Source organism: Amphibalanus amphitrite, unplaced genomic scaffold (assembly GCF_019059575.1).
Source record: "Amphibalanus amphitrite isolate SeventyFive unplaced genomic scaffold, NRLGWU_Aamphi_draft 001024F_arrow, whole genome shotgun sequence".
Lineage (NCBI taxonomy): Eukaryota > Metazoa > Arthropoda > Thecostraca > Balanomorpha > Balanidae > Amphibalanus > Amphibalanus amphitrite.
The window spans coordinates 40,159-60,199 of NW_024882518.1; the positions used below are offsets into that span (position 1 = coordinate 40,159).

Genomic DNA, 20,041 nt, shown 5'->3' on the forward strand with positions numbered 1-20,041 from the left:
ACAAATAATGAGTCATATTTTGCAGAACAACATTTTGAACCCACGCCAACACGGATTTGTTTCCGGAAGGTCGTGTTTAACAAACCTCCTCTCCACTTTGGAAGACTGCAGCCGCAGCCTTGATGAAAAGGTACCTACAGACATTGTCTATCTAGACTTTGCAAAAGCTTTTGACACCGTACCACATGCAAGACTTTGTCATAAATTATACCGATCAGGGATTGGCGGTCAGCTGCTTAACTGGCTTGAAGACTTCCTCTACGATAGGAAACAGAGAGTTGTAGTCAACGGAGCCCACTCAAGCTGGGCAAAGGTGGCAAGTGGCGTCCCACAGGGCTCAGTGATCGGTCCCACCCTGTTCCTTCTGTTTATTAATGACATGCCGGATCAAATAGTTAGCCAGGTGCAAATTTTTGCTGATGACAGTACAATCTACCGACACATCAAGTCACATGAAGATGTGGAGCGCTTACAAGGGGATCTCCAAGAGATTGAGCACTGGTCTCGTCAATGGAAACTATGCTGCAATGCTTCTAAGTGCCAGACCCTTCGAATCGGCACCAAACAAATGATGTCCGACAGACCAGTCTACATGCTCGGTGGTACTAAGCTGGAGAACACCAACGAACAAAGAGACCTGGGTGTTATTGTTGACTCCTCGCTCGAGTTCAACAAACATATCAACAAATGCACCCAACGAGCATATGCCAGTTGGGGCATGGTAAGGAGAACCTTTGAAAAGCTGAGGCCGGCAATGTTTAATCTCACATACAAAACATTTGTTCGCCCTCACATTGAATTCTGTCCCCAAGTGTGGTCTCCATATAAGAAATATAATATCAAGAAGATTGAAACAGTTCAAAGAGCAGCTACAAGAAGAGTTGTGGGACTGCAAGGGTTAAATTATCCAGAGCGGCTGAGACAGCTTAAGCTTACCACCCTAGAAGAGAGAAGAGAACGGGGAGACTTACTTGAGACCCACAAAATCCTCCATCAGCTCCACGAGTGTGACCTCACCCAATTATTTAACGTTAGAAACCGAACAGAGCGAGATTACCTCAAACTGTACAAGCCCCACCACCGGACGTTGAAGAGAGGAAGATTTTTCTCACAAAGAGTTATAAATAAATGGAATTTGTTAAGCTCTCACACCAAGATGGCAAAAACATCTAACCAATTTAAGTCAAGATACGACAAACATCGGGCAGACAGACAAGACTGACCCAAGATAAATCAAACTGATGTAGAAAAACGTGTGATTCAAAAAAGAAATGGGCTACAACATAGACCTCGACGTCTTCTTCCAGAGCCCAAACAACCTTGATTCTTGATTCTTGATATGGGGAGATGGTGCTTCAGTCATGGGGACCACTGCATGATCGACTGCTTTACAGTGTTGCTCATTGAGGTAATGATTGAGCTCTTTTACTGTCAGGCTAAATGCAGCTGTGAGTGTGGAGCCGTTTTGGAGCCGTTTTATTGTATTGTGTTGACCTTAACAGGTCTGGAGTGGACGGTAACGATAATCTTTTTTTTTTTTTGTCTGAGATGGGAACGGTGTTAATGATTTGCTGATATGACCTGCCACTTGCCAGTGGTGCTATGTATCCAGCCCGCTTTATCAATTTTTATTGCTCGATGAAAGTTTTCACATCTTTTCTGATGAATGTCACAGTCGTCTGACCCCACCTCTGTACCGCCAGGACGTGGAGAACTACGACCCGATTCTGAACCCTGTGCTGAACCGCGAGCTGCGCCGGACCGGCGGCCGTGTACTGGTGACGCTGGGTGACCAGGATATCGATCTGTCGCCCACATTCACCATCTTCTTGTCGACCAGGGACCCGACGGTACGGAGGGGAAGAAGGGTAGACTAGGAAGGAGCCTGCTGGAGGGATCATCTGTTTCTATTTAGATGGAGAATATGAATGGTGTGCTAGGGAGGGGTGCCATTTGGGGACCATTGAGTTGGGAAAGTTTTGTTGAGGAATGGGGTTGAAGGGTATTGGCTTGGATACTGGAGCAACGCGTTATTTGTTAGGGATGGCATCTTTAGTTTGAGGTAGCAATAGTCTCCTCAATCTTCTCTTCCCTTCTCGTACCAATTGATACACGTTTCTAGTTAGCATTAGCCTGACGCTAGTCCACACTGCTAGGGCAAAGTTTCCAATCGCTTCTGAATCCCAGCTGACCTGACCTGACCTGATCTGTGACTCGTCTCTACTCCCAGGTGGAGTTCCCTGCCGACATCTGCTCTCGGGTGACGTTCGTCAACTTCACCGTAACCCGCAGCAGTCTGCAGTCGCAGTGTCTGAACCAGGTGCTCAAGGCCGAGCGGCCGGACATCGACGAGAAACGCTCCGATCTGCTCAAACTGCAGGGTATGTCCGCGGGACTGGCCGGCGCGCCGGGCTGGTGGGGGATCGGGAGCCACCAAACAGTGACGTAACACCGCCAGACAATCAATGATTCAGTTGATTGTGGGATTTGGGGTCTTCCAATCACTGACGGAGGCTTACAAATAACTGTAGGTGATTGAAATGGATAAAATGCTTGTATGTTACACTGTCCACCGTCCTTGCAAGACATCCGCGTCTACACATGACGTTTGATGCTCGATTTTCTGTCACACAGTGCTGACTTTCCCGCTCGTTCCCCAGGCGAGTTCCACCTGCGTCTGCGCCACCTGGAGAAGTCACTGCTGCAGGCTCTGAACGACGCCAAGGGTAAGATTCTGGACGACGACAGCGTCATCACCACGCTGGAGACGCTGAAGAAGGAGGCGGCCGAGATCACCAGCAAGGTGGAGGAGACGGACAAGGTGATCGCCGAGATCGACACCGTCTCGCACCAGTACATGCCGCTGGCGCAGGTGAGCACGAACGGGTGGATGGATGTGGGGAAGTTGTGAGATTGGTCGTTCTAAAAGCCCGCTAGGGAGTTGGGTGGAAATAAGTGGTAGTCTTTTTCCCACTGCTGACGTAGATGTAAGTGCAGTCCTAGAATATTACGTCATACAATTTTATATGTTACGACGTCGAACAGAATTAAAGACGATGATACGAAACTGTTTATGACGGAAACAAATCAGCTAATAATTATCGAAGACGAACGTTACAATTGGAAAGCAAACTCGTCTCAGTGGAAGTTCAGGTGGTACGAGTTTCATATGACTGACATCCCACTCTCTCTTCTCCCTACAGGCGTGCAGCAGCATCTACTTCATGCTGGAGTCGCTGCACCAGATCCACTTTCTGTACCAATTCTCGCTGCAGTTCTTCCTGGATGTGTTCAGCTGTGTGCTCACCCCGGCCACCAACCCGGCACTGGAGGGCAAGACGGACTCGGCCGAGAGACTCAACATCATCACACAGGCACTCTTCTCCGTGAGTTGTGGCTGTGGTTAGGATGGTGGGTTGGGTGGTAGTTGGGCTTCGGTGATGGCCGGTGAGTCATTCGTTGCTGTTGATCATGGATCACTGACGGACACTGCGCCCGGACGAGCGTTTAACCCGTGGCAGCTCCACTTAACTTGCGTCTTTTTCTTGCAGTGTAAATTTCGCAGGTAAAGTCTGCACCCCGTGCGCCCTACAGACACACCAAGGATCAGGGGATGGATATATTTTTTTGGGCACCTCACTTCCCTTGACACTACACACGTCCTGACATCAGGAACTATGGGCGCAAAATGACCTCGCAGTCGGCGCACCCCTAACCCCCAACAAACAAACAAACAAACAAACAAACAAACAAACAAACAAACAAACAAACAAACAAACATCAGGAACTAACCCAACCCTCACTCGTCCGCCAGGTGTGCTACAACCGCGTGGCTCGTGGCATGGCCCACCAGCACCGTCTCACCCTGGCGCTCCTGCTGGCCCGTATCCGTCTGCGTGGCGCCACCGGACCGGCTGGAGACCTAGACGCCGAGTTCGACTTCCTGATCCGAGGCAAGGAGGGCATCGTGACGCAGAAGCCGGCCAACCGGACCGGACTGACTGACGAGCAGGCCGAGAACATGCTCCGACTGGCGCAGCGGTGAGACTCGGGGACGGGGAGAGAGGGAGGCAAGGAAAGGAAGGATGAGATGATAATAGTGGGTCAGAGAAAGGGCAGAATAAGGCGTGTAGAAGGAGCTGGGAGAATGGAAGGAGTTAATAGTTAATTCGGGAAGTGATCTCCAAAGCATGCACACTGCATAAAAGTGCCAATTGTTGACTGGGCTGCTGCATACATATAATTGCCCCCATCATTTCATCATGGAATATTGAATGATCAACAATTATTATATGCCGTCGAATATTTATGTACTTAAAGATGTCCGTATCAATCTAGCCTCTTCACCAAGCCGTCTGAGCCTGACTGCCCTGTCACCCCCGCAGGCTGCCGGCGTTCTCGGAGCTGGCCGACCACGTGGGCACGGCTCCGTTCCAGGAGTGGCTCCAGGCGGCCACCGCGGAGCTCAGCGTACCGGCCGTCTGGAACGAGGAGACCGTCACGGCGCCGGCTGCAGTGGCCATGCACCGGCTGCTCATGATTCAGGTGCGCTGAGGGACGTGGAAGAGGAACTGTATTTAATGGATTAAGTGAGGGAAAAGGTACTGATGCATAGTTAGGCACGACAGTAATTGGATTGAGCGGGCGGTCCACGGAGTTGGGAGATTCAGCCTGTGGTCACCGAGCCGTCTTCAGGGTATCCAGTGCCAGGTATCAGGCATGACACGAATATGCAAAGTTATCCTGTGTTCCAAGTTGACTGACCGAAGCGGCTGCCGCCCCTGGCCCCTCTCTCTCTACTTTACATTAGCTCAGTTTCCCCAGACCCCGGAGCAGTAAGTCTCCATGGAGCCGTTGCCATCACCTCCTCCCCCTCCCTCCCCCACAGACGTTCCGACCGGACCGGGTGCTGGCCGCCGGCCATCAGCTGGTGGACGCCGTGTTCGGCGAACGCTTTATGCCGGACGCCGAGCGCGAGCTCGACCTGGCGCACATCGTCGAGTCGGAGGTGCGCCCGAGCGCGCCCGTGCTGCTCTGCTCTGTGTCTGGATACGACGCGTCCGGACGGGTGGACGATCTGGCTGCCGAGCTCGGCAGGCCGGTGACCAGTATCGCCATCGGCTCGGCGGAGGGATTCAGCCAGGCCGACAAGGCCATCAACTCGGCCGTCAAGACTGGACGGTGAGAGTGGGAGATGGAAGGGAAATAGAGAAAGGTGAGGGGATGGAGATTCAGCGTGGGCAGCAAGGCCGTCAAGTCATGGGAGTCATGGGAGCTTGTTCTTCACCTTGTAGTGCATTGAACACACTTTTCGAGCTCACCGAATTTCCCGGGTGGCTCCATTCCTCTTTGTGTGATGCCGTGAAGTCATTTTAGAGAAGTAAGACTCGTTATGTTTTCCCTTCGCACAGGTGGGTGATGCTCAAGAACGTTCACCTGGCCGCCTCTTGGCTGGTGCAGCTGGAGAAGAAGCTGCACACCCTGCAGCCCAACGCCAACTTCAGGTAAACCAAGGCGGGGAAATGAGCGATCTGTCATGTCCTCAGTTATATCGACACCATTGATTGCCAATGGAGCGCCAATGCAAGAACTTCAGAGTCCGGACCAAATACTTTGTACCGATTTACTACTTGTTGGTTAACGACTGGATTATCTACCGCAACATTGAAAGATCGATGCATTTCCACATTATACGTAACGGATTTGGGATGGAACTGACAGCTTCCGTTCTCTTCCAGGCTGTTCCTGACGATGGAGATCAGTCCCAAGATCCCGGTGAATCTGCTGCGAGCGGGCCGTATCCTTGTGTTCGAGCCGCCGCCGGGCATTCGCGCCAACCTGCTGCGCACATTCAGTTCGGTACGTGAGCGGGGACGGGGTGTGGTGAGGTGGGCCAGAAATCAGACCGATTTGACAGTCTTACCTTATCAGACAGTCTAATCAGTAAGAGGACTCCGGCCGGTGATGACTTACCAGCCATTCGAACATCGTGCTCGAATTAAAGGCATTTCGATAAAGGCATTTGCCCCCTTTTCTGTTGGCCTCATGGACTGTTCCTGAGAAAAAAAAATCCATGTTGCTGGGTATGGATCTAGGCTTCATTGGCTGAGTTCTTTTAACCACTATGCGCTACCCTCACCCCCTCACCCCATCGACAACCCCCCTTTTGACCCCATCTGACCTGACCCCCCCCCCTTTCGCCAGGTACCGGCGGCGCGGATGATGAAGCCCCCCTCGGAGCGGGCGCGCATCTACTTCCTGCTGGCCTGGTTCCACGCAGTCGTCCAGGAGCGGCTCCGGTACGCGCCGCTCGGATGGTCCAAGGGCTACGAGTTCAATGAGTCCGACCTGCGCGTCGCCTGCGATACGCTGGATACCTGGATAGAGGCTACGGCCATGGTGAGTCGGTTGGAGGTGGAGGCTACACGGCTACGGTTACGAGACTGCTCTAGTATATTTACGGAAACAAAATAGAAGAGGTCCTTTGGCCTTCCGATTTTCATTCTTTTAAAGAAATAGGACAATATATGCCAACGGTTGCGCTCTACTTATGTGCTGTCTGCTTCATGACTTAGAAGGTTTGATGAATATCAGAACCTCAAATATCACCGCTCCGCTCTGCTCCGTGTTATAGATATCCAGCGAGGGCGGGGCCAAGTCCGTAAGTGGTTTGTGTCTGAGTGCGGGAGCGGGGCTGTGGGAAGAAGCTGTTAATTACTGCGGAGTGCTGCTGGAGAGTGGGGACAAACCGGGTACCTTACGCTGTCAGGGATGCTGACTGACCGACTGACCGACTGATGATCGGGGATACTGAGTGAGGCTGCTGAGGAGTGCTTATTGCGGACCGACAGACTGTTTAGACAGACAGAAAGGCAAAGGGACGATATGCTGAGGGCCTCTTTAGCTGAGGAGTGTGTCTACCGACAGCCGACTGATCCGACCGCAGTGGTCGTATTAGCCGCGGCCAAACCATGCTGGGGTCACGACTGCTCAGCAAGCGATCAAAGTTGGTTGTTTTGAGTTTGTTGTGTTCGAGGTGTTTGAACTATGATTTTCTCACTCTTTGGGGCTATACATTGGGTCTCAATCTTCGGGCTGATACTCTACCTGTCGCTGATTTTTCTGAACTTTCCTCGCCGGGGCTCAACTGGGCTGGGCTCACAACTGGGCTCACAACCGGGCTCAATGACGGCAGTCTATAGAAAATCGTCGTTGGCATTCTTTATTTTAGCGTTGTCACGTCCACATCCATTCATGGAACAGCCCAGACTTAGCTGTCTGTCCAAAATATCTGACCTATGCCATCGACCCGCCTACCCCATTTTGACATCTACTGTCCTCTTTGGGCCTCTGACTTCTGCCTGACCCCGCCATCCTCTGACCCAAGCCGTCCCCCATCTAATGTTACTCTCCCGTGCGACAGGGCCGCACGAACCTGCCGCCGGAGAAGGTGCCCTGGTCGGCGCTGCAGACGCTCCTCTCGCAGTGTATCTACGGCGGTAAGATCGACAACGAGTTCGACCAGCGCCTGCTCTCCAGCTTCCTGGACAAGCTGTTCACGCCGGCCAGCTTTGACGCCGAGTTCGCGCTAGTGGCCGGCGCCGGTCCGGACGGGAAGGATATCGGTATGCCGGAGGGTATTCGTCGCGACCAGTTTCTGCAGTGGGTGGAGCAGCTCTCTGATCGACAGACGCCCGCCTGGCTCGGACTGCCCAACAACGCTGAAAAGGTACGGCGGTAGGAGGGAGGGGCTATACATTACTGGCATACTGGAAGGAAATTTTCTTTTATGGGAGGGCGAGGAGATCAGTTTGAACAGTGTTCATTCAGATGTGCTGGTGAATCTAGATTTTGGGAAAGGGTGGCATGCATTCCCGGCATCTTTAGGACATTCATTGCAGGGTTTTACGGAAGTGTTTTAGGTTATCCTCAATGGTTTAATTTCGTGATGTACGTTGTATCTGCTGGCCTCATGTAGCATGAATTGGCCGACAGTATGTCTATTCTGCCAAGGACACTGCTAACCGTGCGCTTTATCCCCAGCTGCTGCTGACCACTCGCGGCACAGACATGGTGGCATCTCTGCTGCGGATGCAACTCCTCGAGGATGACGGCGAGGCGGCCTACGTGGACGAGCGCGAGGCGGAGAAGCGGCAGGCGGACGCGCGTCCCGCCTGGATGCGCGTGCTGCACAACAGCGGCAGGACTTGGAGTCAGCTGCTGCCCAGTCAGCTGCAGACTCTGCGGCGCACGGTGGACAACATCCGCGACCCGCTCTACCGCTACTTCGAGCGCGAGGTCAACATCGGCGCCAAGCTGCTGACGCTGGTGCAGAACGACATCCGGGACATCATCGCCATCTGTGAGGTGAGGTGACGGGAGATGGGGGTAGGGAGGTGGAGAGATGGGATGGGGATTGAAGGCTGAGAGATGGGATGGGATGTGTGATTGTAGGAGTTGGGACAGTGCTGATCCCGGGGACGGAGGTGGGCAGAATGCCATAGGTAGGCTTGATTTGCGAGAATTGCATGAAAGTGTCGTGGTGTATGATAGACCTCTCTACAGCTGCCAGCATATAGATATGAATATAAAACACTTGCTACGGCAAACGTTATGAGCTACGATGAGGGATCTGTTCCAAAAAAATCTCGAATCACGGGATCTGCTCGTTCTGGTGGGTGTTCTGTAAATTCCGACCGGTATTATAACCCCTCCCTTTTTCTCTCCTCGCGCAGGGCACCAAGAAGCAGACCAACTACCACCGTACCATGGTGGCTGAGCTGGTGCGCGGTGTGATCCCAGCCAGCTGGCGGCAGTACAAGGTGCCCGCCACCACCACCGTCATCCAGTGGGTGACCGACTTCGCGCAGCGCGTCAAACAGCTGCACACCATCAGCTCCAGCGTCGCCCAGCAGGGCGCCGGAGCGCTCAAGGTGAGTGGCGGACATCGGGTGGGATAGACAGTGTCACAGTGGGTGCTTCATACTCAGGGACTGGAGAGGTAGAGGATGCGTGACTGACGGCTGAGCAAGACAGTATGGATGATGAAGTAGTGGATATTTTCGGTTGGTTGAGAATCCTTAAATGGGCTAGCGGTCGTAGCGGCGTAATTACTTGTTAAAACCGCGGCCAAGCATACGCCATTCAGTCTGCTCACCTCCCGCCAGTTGACACAGCTGATCCACCTGTCCCGCCGCTCTCCCCGTCTGCAGGCGCAGCAGATCTGGCTGGGCGGCCTGTTCAACCCGGAGGCGTACGTCACTGCCACCCGCCAGTGCGTGGCGCAGGCCAACAGCTGGTCCCTCGAGGAGCTCCACCTGCGCGTCACCGTCACAGAGGCGGACGCGGCCGTCGAGCCCGGCAGCATGTCGCTGCGCGGCCTGAAGCTGCAGGGCGCGCTGTGCCGCGACAACCAGCTCCACCTGACGACTACTATCCAGACGGAGCTGCCACAGGTGCAGCTGACCTGGGCGCGCGGCGAGACGCGCGACCCGCAGCAGCGCTACATCACGCTGCCCGTCTACCTGAACGCCACGCGCGCCGAGCTGCTCTTCACGGTCGACCTGCCCGTGGCCGGCCAGCAGTCCGAGCACAGCTTCTACGAGCGCGGCGTGGCGCTGGTCGCCTCCACCAACCTCAACTAGACGGTGATGTCGGGATGAAACGGACTTCACCCGGGCGGTCTCACCACCGGCTACCAGCCACTCACTGGATATGACATCGGCTAGCGGACCCACCCAGTTACTGACGGCACTGATCGCACCTTATCGGCTTCCACTAGGCTACCTACACTCTTTTAACCCAACTACCAGGCTATAGATGCCGACTTCGCTACATGTATCGCACCTCGGCAAAGTAAACCCGTATGACTGCGCTGGATTCAATGTGCGGTGCGCCTTTGACACGAAATGAATGGTCCGGCAATGTATCGAGGGTGTTATTTTGGCGTACGTTGAAATGTTTATCTAGGATCGTTCTGTCGTAACACTCTACCGGTCACGGTCTTTTATTATGGTTATTGTGTCGCTAATGGGTCTATTGTTGTGCATCCTGCACTCTAATAAGCATTATATCGGTGTGAGAGTCTCGCTTTTGTCTTTAAGATGTTCCTGTTCGTATCCTGGTACCGAGTCACCGACTTTTGGATTGCTTTGTTTCGTTCTGCATAGTCAATGCTTGGTGATATTTCCTTGTGATTTTACATAGCAGCTTATTGTCACAGTCCAGTGATTAAAATGGCTTTCGGTGTGCGGTTGTTTAGAGAGGTTTCTGACAGTTCCCTTTCTTCTGCATGATCGGTCTGAACCCTGCTGAAATATCATTCCCCCAGATTGCTGGAAAAATATACGTTAGAAATTCGCAGATTTTTGTGATGGGTTCGAACTCTGAATGAGGGAGGTGTCAGTGGGCGTCAGTAGGCGCGACATGACCTTTGCAGTCCACGTACCATAAAACCCCAATGAACAAACACAAGGGAAGTGTCAAGTCATGTTTTGTAACGAAATGTCTTTCCTAATGATAGGTATGTATTGATTCCATGCCACTTTAATCGCTATTTTAGAGATCTGAATGGAAGTCCGCACTGAAAATAGGCCCTTAGCTTACCATTCCCACTCCTTAGTTAACAAGATTTTTTACCTCCCTTAACTTTGTCATTAATCAAAACAGGCGCTTTTCTATGATTTTTGCACGGATTGAAGTCGCCGCGCGTGGATTGAACGACTGATTGAACTTAATATATCTTAAAAAACATTTAGTAACGGCATTCATCATCTGTTCGCGGCATTATAACTGAAATGTGGCGCAAAACGTTGTGTGCAAGCACTGAACTCTATAATGGAAAGGTGCAAGGAAAGTGCATAGAAAGTGTGCAAGGAAAGGATAACTACTGGCACGATGGCACTGCTTGAGTCACGTGATATGTCAGCCTTAAAAGCAAAAATCACAAAATATCTGCGCAAATACGTTCTAGATGTAATTTTTCAGTTTTAAAATGTTCAAAAATAAAAGTTATTAAACAAAACATGCTATTAATATGACACAAATAATATTGTAAACTTAAAAAAATCACATGATGAAAACGTTTTGTTGAAGTGTCCGAAAGTTTCTCGTCCCAAATATTGTGCCAAACGTTTGACAATTATTGTTATTTTGCGAGCGAAGTTTGTGTAATTTTCAAAATATTTGAGAAAAAGATCGGAAGATCGATAAGTAGGTGGGTACGTTGCTGTTGGTTTGTTAGAAATTTGTTTCCTGAAATCTCATTTATACTTGCCTGCAGTCTGCACCTGCGAAACTGAAACGCAAACGCGGATAGACGTTCGGGGGTCAGGGTGGGCGTTGATTGGACTGAAATTATAAGAAGTTTTCACTGAAATTGTATTATCTGAATCTATAGGGGACTGAGTCTTAACCCTAGTCCCAGTATCATATTGATGCCTGGTGTTGTATACTCCACTTTATGTGCACAAATAGTTGAGAGTTCAAAGGTAAAAACAAAATTCACCTCATATTTTCTGTGTGCTTAGGCAGGGTCACCTTTAATTTTTGTTTAAATGTGAGGCAAATATTGTAATTGATCTCTGTAATTTTCCTTCAAAATTACGTATTAAGAGTTAAAGATGAGGGCCTTATATTTATGAGTTCAGTCAGTTCAATTATCCTGAGGGCTATTCACAGGGCGCACTGCAAACTGGTGAGAGCAGTGTGTGACGTGTGCAGCAGGCATGGGGGTAGGGGAGGGGTAGTTGGTATGACTTCACACGGCTGCCTGAAGTGGACCGCACACAGCCAATACTGGCCGGTCCGGACTGGCCACAGAGGTTGCTGTGTCAGTGTGCAATGACGGAAGGATGACATGAGACATAGGGGTAGTGGGCGGAGCTTGGAGTCTGTGTATGGTCCTACCACACACAGGGCCCTAGAACAGCCCTCTGGCTGCTGAGTGCTGTCCACTCACACTGGACTGGCTGAGACAGTCCAACACAGTTAACCAGGAAAGATAACTGACTCAGGCTTGAGGCTGGCCACTTACAAGACATTATTTTTATGTTATGTTAATGTATATTATGTGTGCAACTGCAATATCAATATACATTATATCCAGAAAATTATTAACTAGCCTTCCATAAAATATGCGAGGTATTCAAGAAAAATTATTGGTTCATATTGGATAACCATGTGATTTTGATATGCATTGCATCATCTTTGTCAAATGAAGATAGCTTAAAGTGCAAAAGTGGTAGTTCAGAACTCTTATGTGCATATGGTAAGAGTAAATATGAATTGGCTACATTTTTTATACATGCATTTGACTCAGTATGCTGCTGTTTGTTACTATTTTTATGATAATGTTTAATACCATAAGGATTGAAGCTGCCCCTTACTTTACTTTACTGAAGTCAGGAACAAAATATATGATTCATTACCATGATTAAAGTGAAGTTACAAATCAAAATATCTGAAAATCAGGTATTAAGATGTTTACTAGTCTAGATAGAGGTATTTAATAGCTATATTTCTGCTTGTATGGATGCTTCTTTGCAAGTTGTAACTTTTTCGCTGCCTGCATGATTTAAATAACACTCAAAAATGACATTCAATGTTTTGACAGATGTAGCAACAACCCACAATGAGTGGCGAAGGCAGGGAGGATGGTTCCGTGAAGAAAGAGCCAGATACTGATCCAGACACTGGCTATGCAATCCTCACTGATGAGTTCATCAGGACAGCCTTTGAATCACTGGATGGCAGCAATCCTGGTGTTTCTGGATTAACCCAGGAAGCCGCAGATGCCCTCAATCAGGATGTTTGCTATAGGATCCGGGAGTTGACCCATGTGAGTACCAGTTGATCAGTAGATGTTAATTCAGTCAGTTCTGGACTGTTGGTTATCAGTCAGCATGTTTCCTGTGACATCTGATGAAGTGGTCAACTGATGTGATTAGCATATTGCATCTGTTGAGCTGTTTATATTCAGGTAGTTATTGATTGAGTGCACTGATTGGTATCAGTAGTTACCTTTCCTGTGTAGTGTGACATTTGTGCTACCTGACCATTTACCACCTACCCCTGTGTTCAGTACTCACCATGCCCTTCCCCGCTCTGCTCCACAGTCGGCGGCGCGACTGATGCGCCATTCGGGCCGGCGCCGTCTGACCCACTCGGACATGACGCGCGCGCTGCGCTGGTACGGGGCGCCGCCGGTGCTGGGCCACAGCACGCGCCGGCCGCTGGCGCTGCTACCGCTGTCCGACGCCGGTCTCTGGGTGGCCGAACAGCGCGACTGCGACCTGGCGCAGCTGGCGCTGAGCGCCGACCCGCCGCCGCCGGCGCCGCCCGCCGAGCCGCTGCTCTCAGGTAGGTACGACTCCCTGCCGAGCCGCCGCTCTCAGGTACGGCTCCCCGCCGCCGCCGGCGCCGCCAGCCGAGCCGCTGCTCTCAGGTACCCCTGACCGTCCGAGGTGGCCGTCAGAGGTGAGAGTGTGACTGTATGAGGTTGATAGGTGAACTGTGTTGCTTGAGACTAATTGGCCATAAACATAACATTGAAATACAACATTGAAAGAGATACAACATCGATTCATTGGGTCATTATGATCTTAAATATCAACTTATGATAATGACCGATATATTCCTATCACAGTAGAGATGACTGTAGCCACCTGTTATTAATCTGTGACCGGAAACGATCTTATTCGTAACTTGTAACGGATCACATTCATCTGTGAGTCACTTTCGCAGTCACCTTCCGTGCCTGACAGTGCATGGACACCGGTGCCAACTGCACTGAAAGGTGTTGTCGCTGTGTCTCTGTTCTTACCGTCCTACTGTTTCTCCTGTCTCCTCAGTGCGCTGGCTGGTGGTCGAGGGTCGGAACCCGGACGTAAAGCCGGACCCCGACCGGCCGGTCGGTGGTCTGAATGCCGTGGAGCTCGACTACTACGAACAGACGACCCGCGCGCTGTTCGGCTCGAACCTGGAGCTGCTGCAGGTAGGCCGAGCTCGCTCAGATCGCATGATGGCTATGTCGAACAACATAGAGTTGAATTCTTGGTAGCTGGGTGGGTCCATACTAATATGTCTGAACATTTTTTGTTGTGCTTTTATGACGATGATTGAATTTACTCTTTGTGAAGGATAAACGAGACGTTTAGTGTACGTACTTTCATACGTCATCCATGTTGCATTTTTACTCATGCTTTAGCTTTGTCGCCGACTTTGTTGAGCTGTCATGCATGATGAGTGATGACTGACCTTCCCAAGAACCTTCCTACACCTTCCGCGTCCCTACAATGAAGGACTTATGTCATGTTTGGTGGTTACAAATCGTCCCCTGTCTGGCGTGCCCCTCCCACCGCTCGCCTACCCCTCCGCCCCCTCAGAAGTCGCTCACCTCCCTCCCTCCCCCTGTCACCGTCAGATGGCGCTGCACGACCTGGAGACGTCGGGCCGGCTGGCGCCGCTTCTGCCGCACCTGCTGCGCTGCCTGCTGCAGGCCATCCGACACCTGACGGCCCGACCCGCCTGGCTGCACCGGCTGCTGCGCGCGCTCCAGGCGCTCACCCGGAACACTTCGCTCAACCTCGGCTGTAAACCCAACGTGAGTGAGGAGGAAAGGCCTGGCTCGACCCGGTCGTCCTTCGCCCGGTGCTCGAATCCGCAATTGAGGGTAAAAAGTCGGGTTTGGGGCGGAGGGTAGCTAGTTATTTTGTGGAGGTTGGCTTTTTCTCTTTTACCCGTACAGGTATATACCTAGCATGGGTAGATTTTTTTTGTGAATACTGAATACCACAACCAACAGCTTACTTCTACCTCGGCGTAGATGATGAAAGATAGATAGAAGATAGAAGGTAGAACCTAGGCAGAAAAAATGGGCTTGCGCATATGGTCACAGACATGATATATTGTAGGTACCTAAATTAATTTGGGACTGCCAACGTGCACCCATCGCCGTGCGGCCCCGTCCGACCTCGATGTGTGTTTCTTTTCCGTCAGCTGAACCACATTGCCAGTGCGCTGGTGTTTTGCGCCATCGAGGGCCAGCAGAAGGCGCCCGACCCGCTGGTGGACGCCATCTGTGTGAAGGAGTTCTCGGCGCGCCTTCTGGCTCAGGTGAGGCGCCGGCCGCCGCTGTCGGTCTCTGTCGGATGTTGCTGTTATGACTACGTTACTGGTCGACCAGTCTTTGAGTGGCATCACTGGTACCTACGCTCTGCGTTACTGGGACGTTTCTGAAACTAACGGTGGTGGTGCAGACGGTTGTGTGGAGCTCGAAGTGACTGGTTTGGATGGACTAGGTTTGGCGTCAGGTGTGACCAACTCTGAAACCAGGCGCGGATACAAGGGGGGGGGGGCCATGGCCCCCCCCCTTGGCCGATTTTTTTTTCAAAAATAAAATAAAAAGTTAAAAAGTTAAAAAGCTGAAAAGGGGGCCTCCTGAAAATAAAGTGGCCGAAATCCGATGAGTTTTTTTTAACCTACCCACTTAGTTATTTCTTAGAAGACTAGCTGAGAAGACTTCTTTGTTAGAAGATTGGTAAAGCTTTTCATAACTTGGAGGTCTCTTATACTCACAGAGATGACCACTTTTACAGGGCCTCCTAACCTGCACAGAGGGCCTCCAAGCCTGCACAGATGTTGAGATGTTGCCTGAACAGCTAGATAAGCTCAATAGACGCAGTTTTTTTTTTGGGGGGGGGGGCCCAACAAGTGGGAAGATGGGGCCTCCAACAGGTGGGATTATGGGGGGGGGGGGGCCTCCTGGTTTCTAATGGCCCCTCCTTTGGAGATTTTCTGGATCCGCCCCTGTCTGAAACTACTAACTAACTACTACTACTACTACTACTACTACTAACTCTTGAAACTCACTCTCACCCCATAGTGCATATTACCATTTCTGTGAGTGGGAATGACATCTGCCAGTGACTGAAGCCGGAAGCGTCCCCTGAACTATGTCCGAGCTGGCGTCAATTCTCCGTTGCACCGGCGCTGTCTGTATTAACTTTTCCCTGTACCTACGTGAGTTAAAGTCACGCTTGTTACTCAAGTCAGTGCTCTACCTGTGCTAGAATCATCTGCTCTACCCAGAGACCCCATTGACCCCCTGTCTCCTTTATCCAGCTGGTACACAAGTGGACCACGCCGGTGAACCAGCTGCCCGAACAGATCGCCCGGACCCTCCACGATGTGGTACAGGACCGACGGCGGATCCTGCGGCAGCAGTACGGAGCCATCACCGCGCTCACCTACATGGGGCCAGAGGCCATACTGAGGTCAGTGGCAGGGGGTTACCCTGGGGTCAGTGGCCTAGGGTGGTGCAGGAATCAGTCAGCTAAGGTCGTTCTTGATCATACTTGTGGTCACACGGGTCATCCAGAATTGGAGGATCAAAAGCATGCGATAGCATGCTTTTGCATCCGGAAATTCCTATTGGTGGGTCGCTCAAAAAAAGTTCGGCTGAACCTGTTTGTCAGTGAGTGAGTGAGTATGTGAGTGAGTTTGTCCAAGCTTTTTTGGACCTGGAGTCAAAATGGGTGGACCGATCGGGACGAAAGTGGGACCGTTTGATTCGTCTCCGGCGAGGTAAATTTTTGGTGCTGGCCTCGATTCGCTCGGTGCTTCGTGGCACATGCTATTCCGCTTCAAAGTTTCGGTGACACGAAATTTTTTGTCAAGGCTTCAGGTCAACCCGAGGTCACGGGCAAAGCCATACTGGCGGGACACATCGGTAACACCTTGAACCAGTTTCCAGGGGGGTCACCGTCTGCGAGGGGTGCAGGCTGCACGTGCTGGGGTCGGAAAACCGTTTTGACGTGAGGTCCTCTGGCTCAAAGAAATTTTAAGCTATCAACCTCAAAATCGGTTCAATGGTAGTCCCAGGCAAGGCCTCCAAAATAATGCACATTTGGTTGAGCTAAACTCTGTGGTGCATGAGCTATGCACGTGCAAGCCGATTGCACCCCTTCGTACGTTGCCACGCCTGCAGGATAAAAGGCAGCTCTAACTGGTTCAAAACTTGCAGGTCATAAGAAGAATAAATTTGATCACGACATTCCGGCGAGATAATATCCGAGGGGTGCAAGCTGCGCGTGCGGGGGGCGGATAACGGTTTTGACGAGGGATCCTCTGATCCCGGGAAACGTCGATCTAGCGACACAAGTCGGTTTTTAATGAAGTCATTGGGCTATGGATCCTCCAATTCTGGCCCAAGGCAACGCACGAGCGCTGCCGGCATCTAGTACTAAGGTCGCTCACCCGGGGTGGTATTGAGGTCCATTTATCCAGACCCATACTGAGATCATGCTGTGATGAATCACGTAGGGTCATACTGAGTACAGGCAACTACGCATGCTGCATGACTACCACCCTGTCAGCCTGTATCACATGTACTTGTGTCCGGAGCTGCTGCCCCCCGGAAAGTGTGTAACTGTTACTGACCCCCCCCCCTGATTTCTCCAGGTACCTGTGTCCGCTGCTGCCGCAGTACGTGCCGGCCATGCAGGAGGTGCTGAGCGCACCCCAGCTCGACCTGCCCACTCGGATGGACGCCATGCGAGTACAGGCGGCACTGGCGGTAAGTGCTCCGCCCTTTTCCATAAAAATTAAAAACACGTAGACAATTGTCATGGGTCAATATCGGTAATATCTGAAAGATCTGAGCTAACCTGCCCCGTCTCTATATTCTAAATCAGTCCCTGTGTCGCTCCATCCAGCGGGCGACACCTTTACCCGGTCCGCGTTGTCGCTGCTGTGTGCAGAGGGCGCTGGCTGAACGGTCAGCCGACCGTCCTCTGCTGACCGCCTGGTCTGACCTGGTGAATGGAACTCATAATATTGATTTCTTCGTGACGACCTGGGGCAGACAGTGGGGCACCTGCACTCACGGCACGCTGGGTTGCGAAGCTTGCTGCGGCCTGTTTCCGCTCAGGTGTTAGAAATCGGTCGCTTGGTAAGGTTTCAGTATTTCATGACTGCAGTTTTTATGTTAGGCGTACTCGTAACTACTTCCAAATGCATATTTGGCTGTGTTCCGAAACGTCGAGGAACTCACAGATTTATGAATGAAGCAGAGCGGCATTCCTTTGGATAATTTACGGGCTAATGCGGCTGCTATCGATTTCGGGCGGGACGGCTGGCCTCTGTGGCGACATTGCCTGGCGGTATAATGTCTCCACCTGCCTCCTGTTTATGGGACGGCGGGCGCCTATAGACGATAGTTTGTCATTTGGTGGCGTGCTCATGAGCGCCTTTGGCTGTGGCAGATTTTTTTCTTTCCGTGGGTCAGCTGTCAAACCGCGTTTTCTGGAAGAATGTCTCGGACCACGGCTGTTAAAATCGTGATTATCTCTAAAATATCTCTAGCCGTTATTGCAGCGTGGTGTTCAGGTTATCCTAGTATGAATGCGGTTGTTATTTTCAATAATTTGTTTCTTTAGCAGTCATGAGTGTTGGTCTGCCTGTACCAGCTACAATCCTCGAGCTTTACTTACCATTTGTCTGTCCGTTTGTTGCAGCTGGCCATTCAGCACTACCTGCGTCACAAGGCGCTAGAGTTCGCTGATGGCCCGGACTCGGCCGGGCCCGGTCCGCCGCCCCTGCTCATATACCAACTCTGGGCAGACCTGTGTGACGGCCTGGCCGCCGCGCCGCCGCCGGCCTCCTGTGTGGCCGTGCTGGCCGCCCGCCGGCCGCCCCCTCCTCCACCAGCACCGGTCAGCGGCTGCGCGGGGCTGTGGCCGCCGGGCAGCCGCCGGCCGCGCGGCGCCTGGCTCCAGCTGGTCCGCGTCCCGCCGGCGCGGAGACGGCCGCTACCGCCGCGCGCCGCCGTCTTCCAGGGCGCGCCGCTGCGGCAGCGCTTCCCCACCATCTACTTCAGCTTCATCGGCGCCTCTCCGCTGCCGGAGCACCTCCTGCGCCGCGTCCAGTTCCCTCGCTCACACCCGATCGCCTCGCAGGCGTCCCGGGACGCGCGGCCGCGGCGCGGCGGACTGCGGCGCTGGCCGGCCAGCGGGACGCATGTGCATCGCTCCGGCCGACTGGACACGTTTCTCTGACCCCGCCGCCGGCGGCGCTAGGATAGTATTTATTGAATGACTGCTGTGTGCGTGTGCGTGTATGTGTTTCTGCAACAGACGGTTGGAGAAGCACACTCCGTCCACGAGACTGGCATCCTCTAACTAGTGTTTTGCTGTCTGTCCTCTCTGGTTCGCAGAGGACTCACTACTGCCGTGGCTGCTTGAGTGAAGTCCAGGACTGACCCTTTCGTTGGCTATCCTCACTCTCAGAGTGCCCGATACGATGGTATGTGTATCAGATCTGTTTTGCTCCTCGGATTGGCTGGCCGTCCGTGGTAAGGCTGTTTAAACAGTCACTAATGTTCCGACGCTACGGCGCGCTCTCATCGTGCGCCTGTACCTTTTGTAGAGCGTGGTTTCCCAGTGCCACGTGTATCGTGTGTTCTGCAAGTGCCAGGAAGTTCCTTCCATCGCCCGGCGACCGCAAGTGATTTGTGTGGTACAGAGCCGGTTCGAAGAGTTTGTTAGGAATTGGAGCCGTTTAAGGTGTGTTTCGTCGTATCTCGGCGAGTGTCGACTGTTCTGAGCATGTCAACAGAGCAGCGGGGCTGTCCCATAAGGTCCCCTGCAACATGCCTAAGGCATGACAAGCCATTTGCACTGTATGCCTTCAATACATATGCAGCAATTGTGTACTGGATCGTTCAATGTGGGGGAATTATTGCGCGACAGCCCGCAGGCGAGGAGGGTTTTGGTAGTGTTGTAAGGACACTGCAATTGAGGCAGATTCCACAGTACTTGAGTAGGTAGTCGGACTTACTTGCCACATACCTACGAGCATTACTGTGCAAAATTTGTTAGTGCAAATATAATGCATCAGAATAACGAGTTAAACTGCTGATAAGGATTAAGTTATTACCTTACCGGCAGTTGCGTATTGCAAAGCGCTGTGTTCGCGGGGGTTTCAGGGCGCGTCGCCAGCCTGCGGGGTCATTATACGCTCATTATTACGGGATATTACAAAA

At 51.9% G+C, this 20,041-nt stretch overlaps 2 protein-coding genes across 4 annotated transcripts in view; both read left to right on the top strand.

The window, feature by feature from the left end:
- The window catches only part of LOC122369301 (dynein heavy chain, cytoplasmic-like), a 45,648-nt gene extending 35,289 nt beyond the window's left edge, over nt 1-10,359 (top strand). For both annotated transcript variants that reach the window (XM_043343944.1, XM_043343945.1), the window contains 14 exons: nt 1,704-1,850; nt 2,231-2,381; nt 2,661-2,872; nt 3,204-3,386; nt 3,815-4,041; nt 4,386-4,545; nt 4,889-5,181; nt 5,412-5,504; nt 5,739-5,859; nt 6,205-6,399; nt 7,424-7,729; nt 8,044-8,367; nt 8,736-8,933; nt 9,213-10,359. In XM_043343944.1, the coding sequence (XP_043199879.1) occupies nt 1,704-1,850; nt 2,231-2,381; nt 2,661-2,872; nt 3,204-3,386; nt 3,815-4,041; nt 4,386-4,545; nt 4,889-5,181; nt 5,412-5,504; nt 5,739-5,859; nt 6,205-6,399; nt 7,424-7,729; nt 8,044-8,367; nt 8,736-8,933; nt 9,213-9,644 (3,042 nt within the window). In that variant the 3' untranslated portion in view covers nt 9,645-10,359. The remainder of the gene's footprint in view (nt 1-1,703; nt 1,851-2,230; nt 2,382-2,660; nt 2,873-3,203; nt 3,387-3,814; nt 4,042-4,385; nt 4,546-4,888; nt 5,182-5,411; nt 5,505-5,738; nt 5,860-6,204; nt 6,400-7,423; nt 7,730-8,043; nt 8,368-8,735; nt 8,934-9,212) is intronic.
- A 698-nt stretch (nt 10,360-11,057) lies between these two features.
- LOC122369300 (TAF6-like RNA polymerase II p300/CBP-associated factor-associated factor 65 kDa subunit 6L) lies at nt 11,058-19,711 on the top strand. Of its 2 annotated transcripts, none has more exons than XM_043343942.1 (9): nt 11,058-11,215; nt 12,614-12,838; nt 13,116-13,359; nt 13,851-13,993; nt 14,423-14,602; nt 14,998-15,114; nt 16,123-16,274; nt 17,461-17,575; nt 18,516-19,711. In XM_043343942.1, the coding sequence occupies exons 2-9, from the start codon at nt 12,632-12,634 to the stop codon at nt 19,053-19,055; spliced, it is 1,698 nt and encodes a 565-aa protein (XP_043199877.1). In that variant the 5' UTR covers nt 11,058-11,215; nt 12,614-12,631; the 3' UTR covers nt 19,056-19,711. The 2 variants fall into 2 exon arrangements, with proteins under 2 accessions (XP_043199877.1, XP_043199878.1); XM_043343943.1 differs by lacking the exon at nt 11,058-11,215 and adding an exon at nt 12,107-12,268.
- The last annotated feature ends 330 nt before the right edge of the window (nt 19,712-20,041 follow it).

Bases quoted from the DNA above. Each gene is read 5' to 3' on its own strand.
- LOC122369300 (XM_043343942.1), top strand. From the start codon at position 12,632: ATGAGTGGCGAAGGCAGGGAGGATGGTTCCGTGAAGAAAGAGCCAGAT. The intron at 15,115-16,122 runs GTGAGGCGCCGG...TCCTTTATCCAG, and splicing joins CGGCGCGCCTTCTGGCTCAG to CTGGTACACAAGTGGACCAC. The intron at 17,576-18,515 runs GTAAGTGCTCCG...CGTTTGTTGCAG, and splicing joins GAGTACAGGCGGCACTGGCG to CTGGCCATTCAGCACTACCT.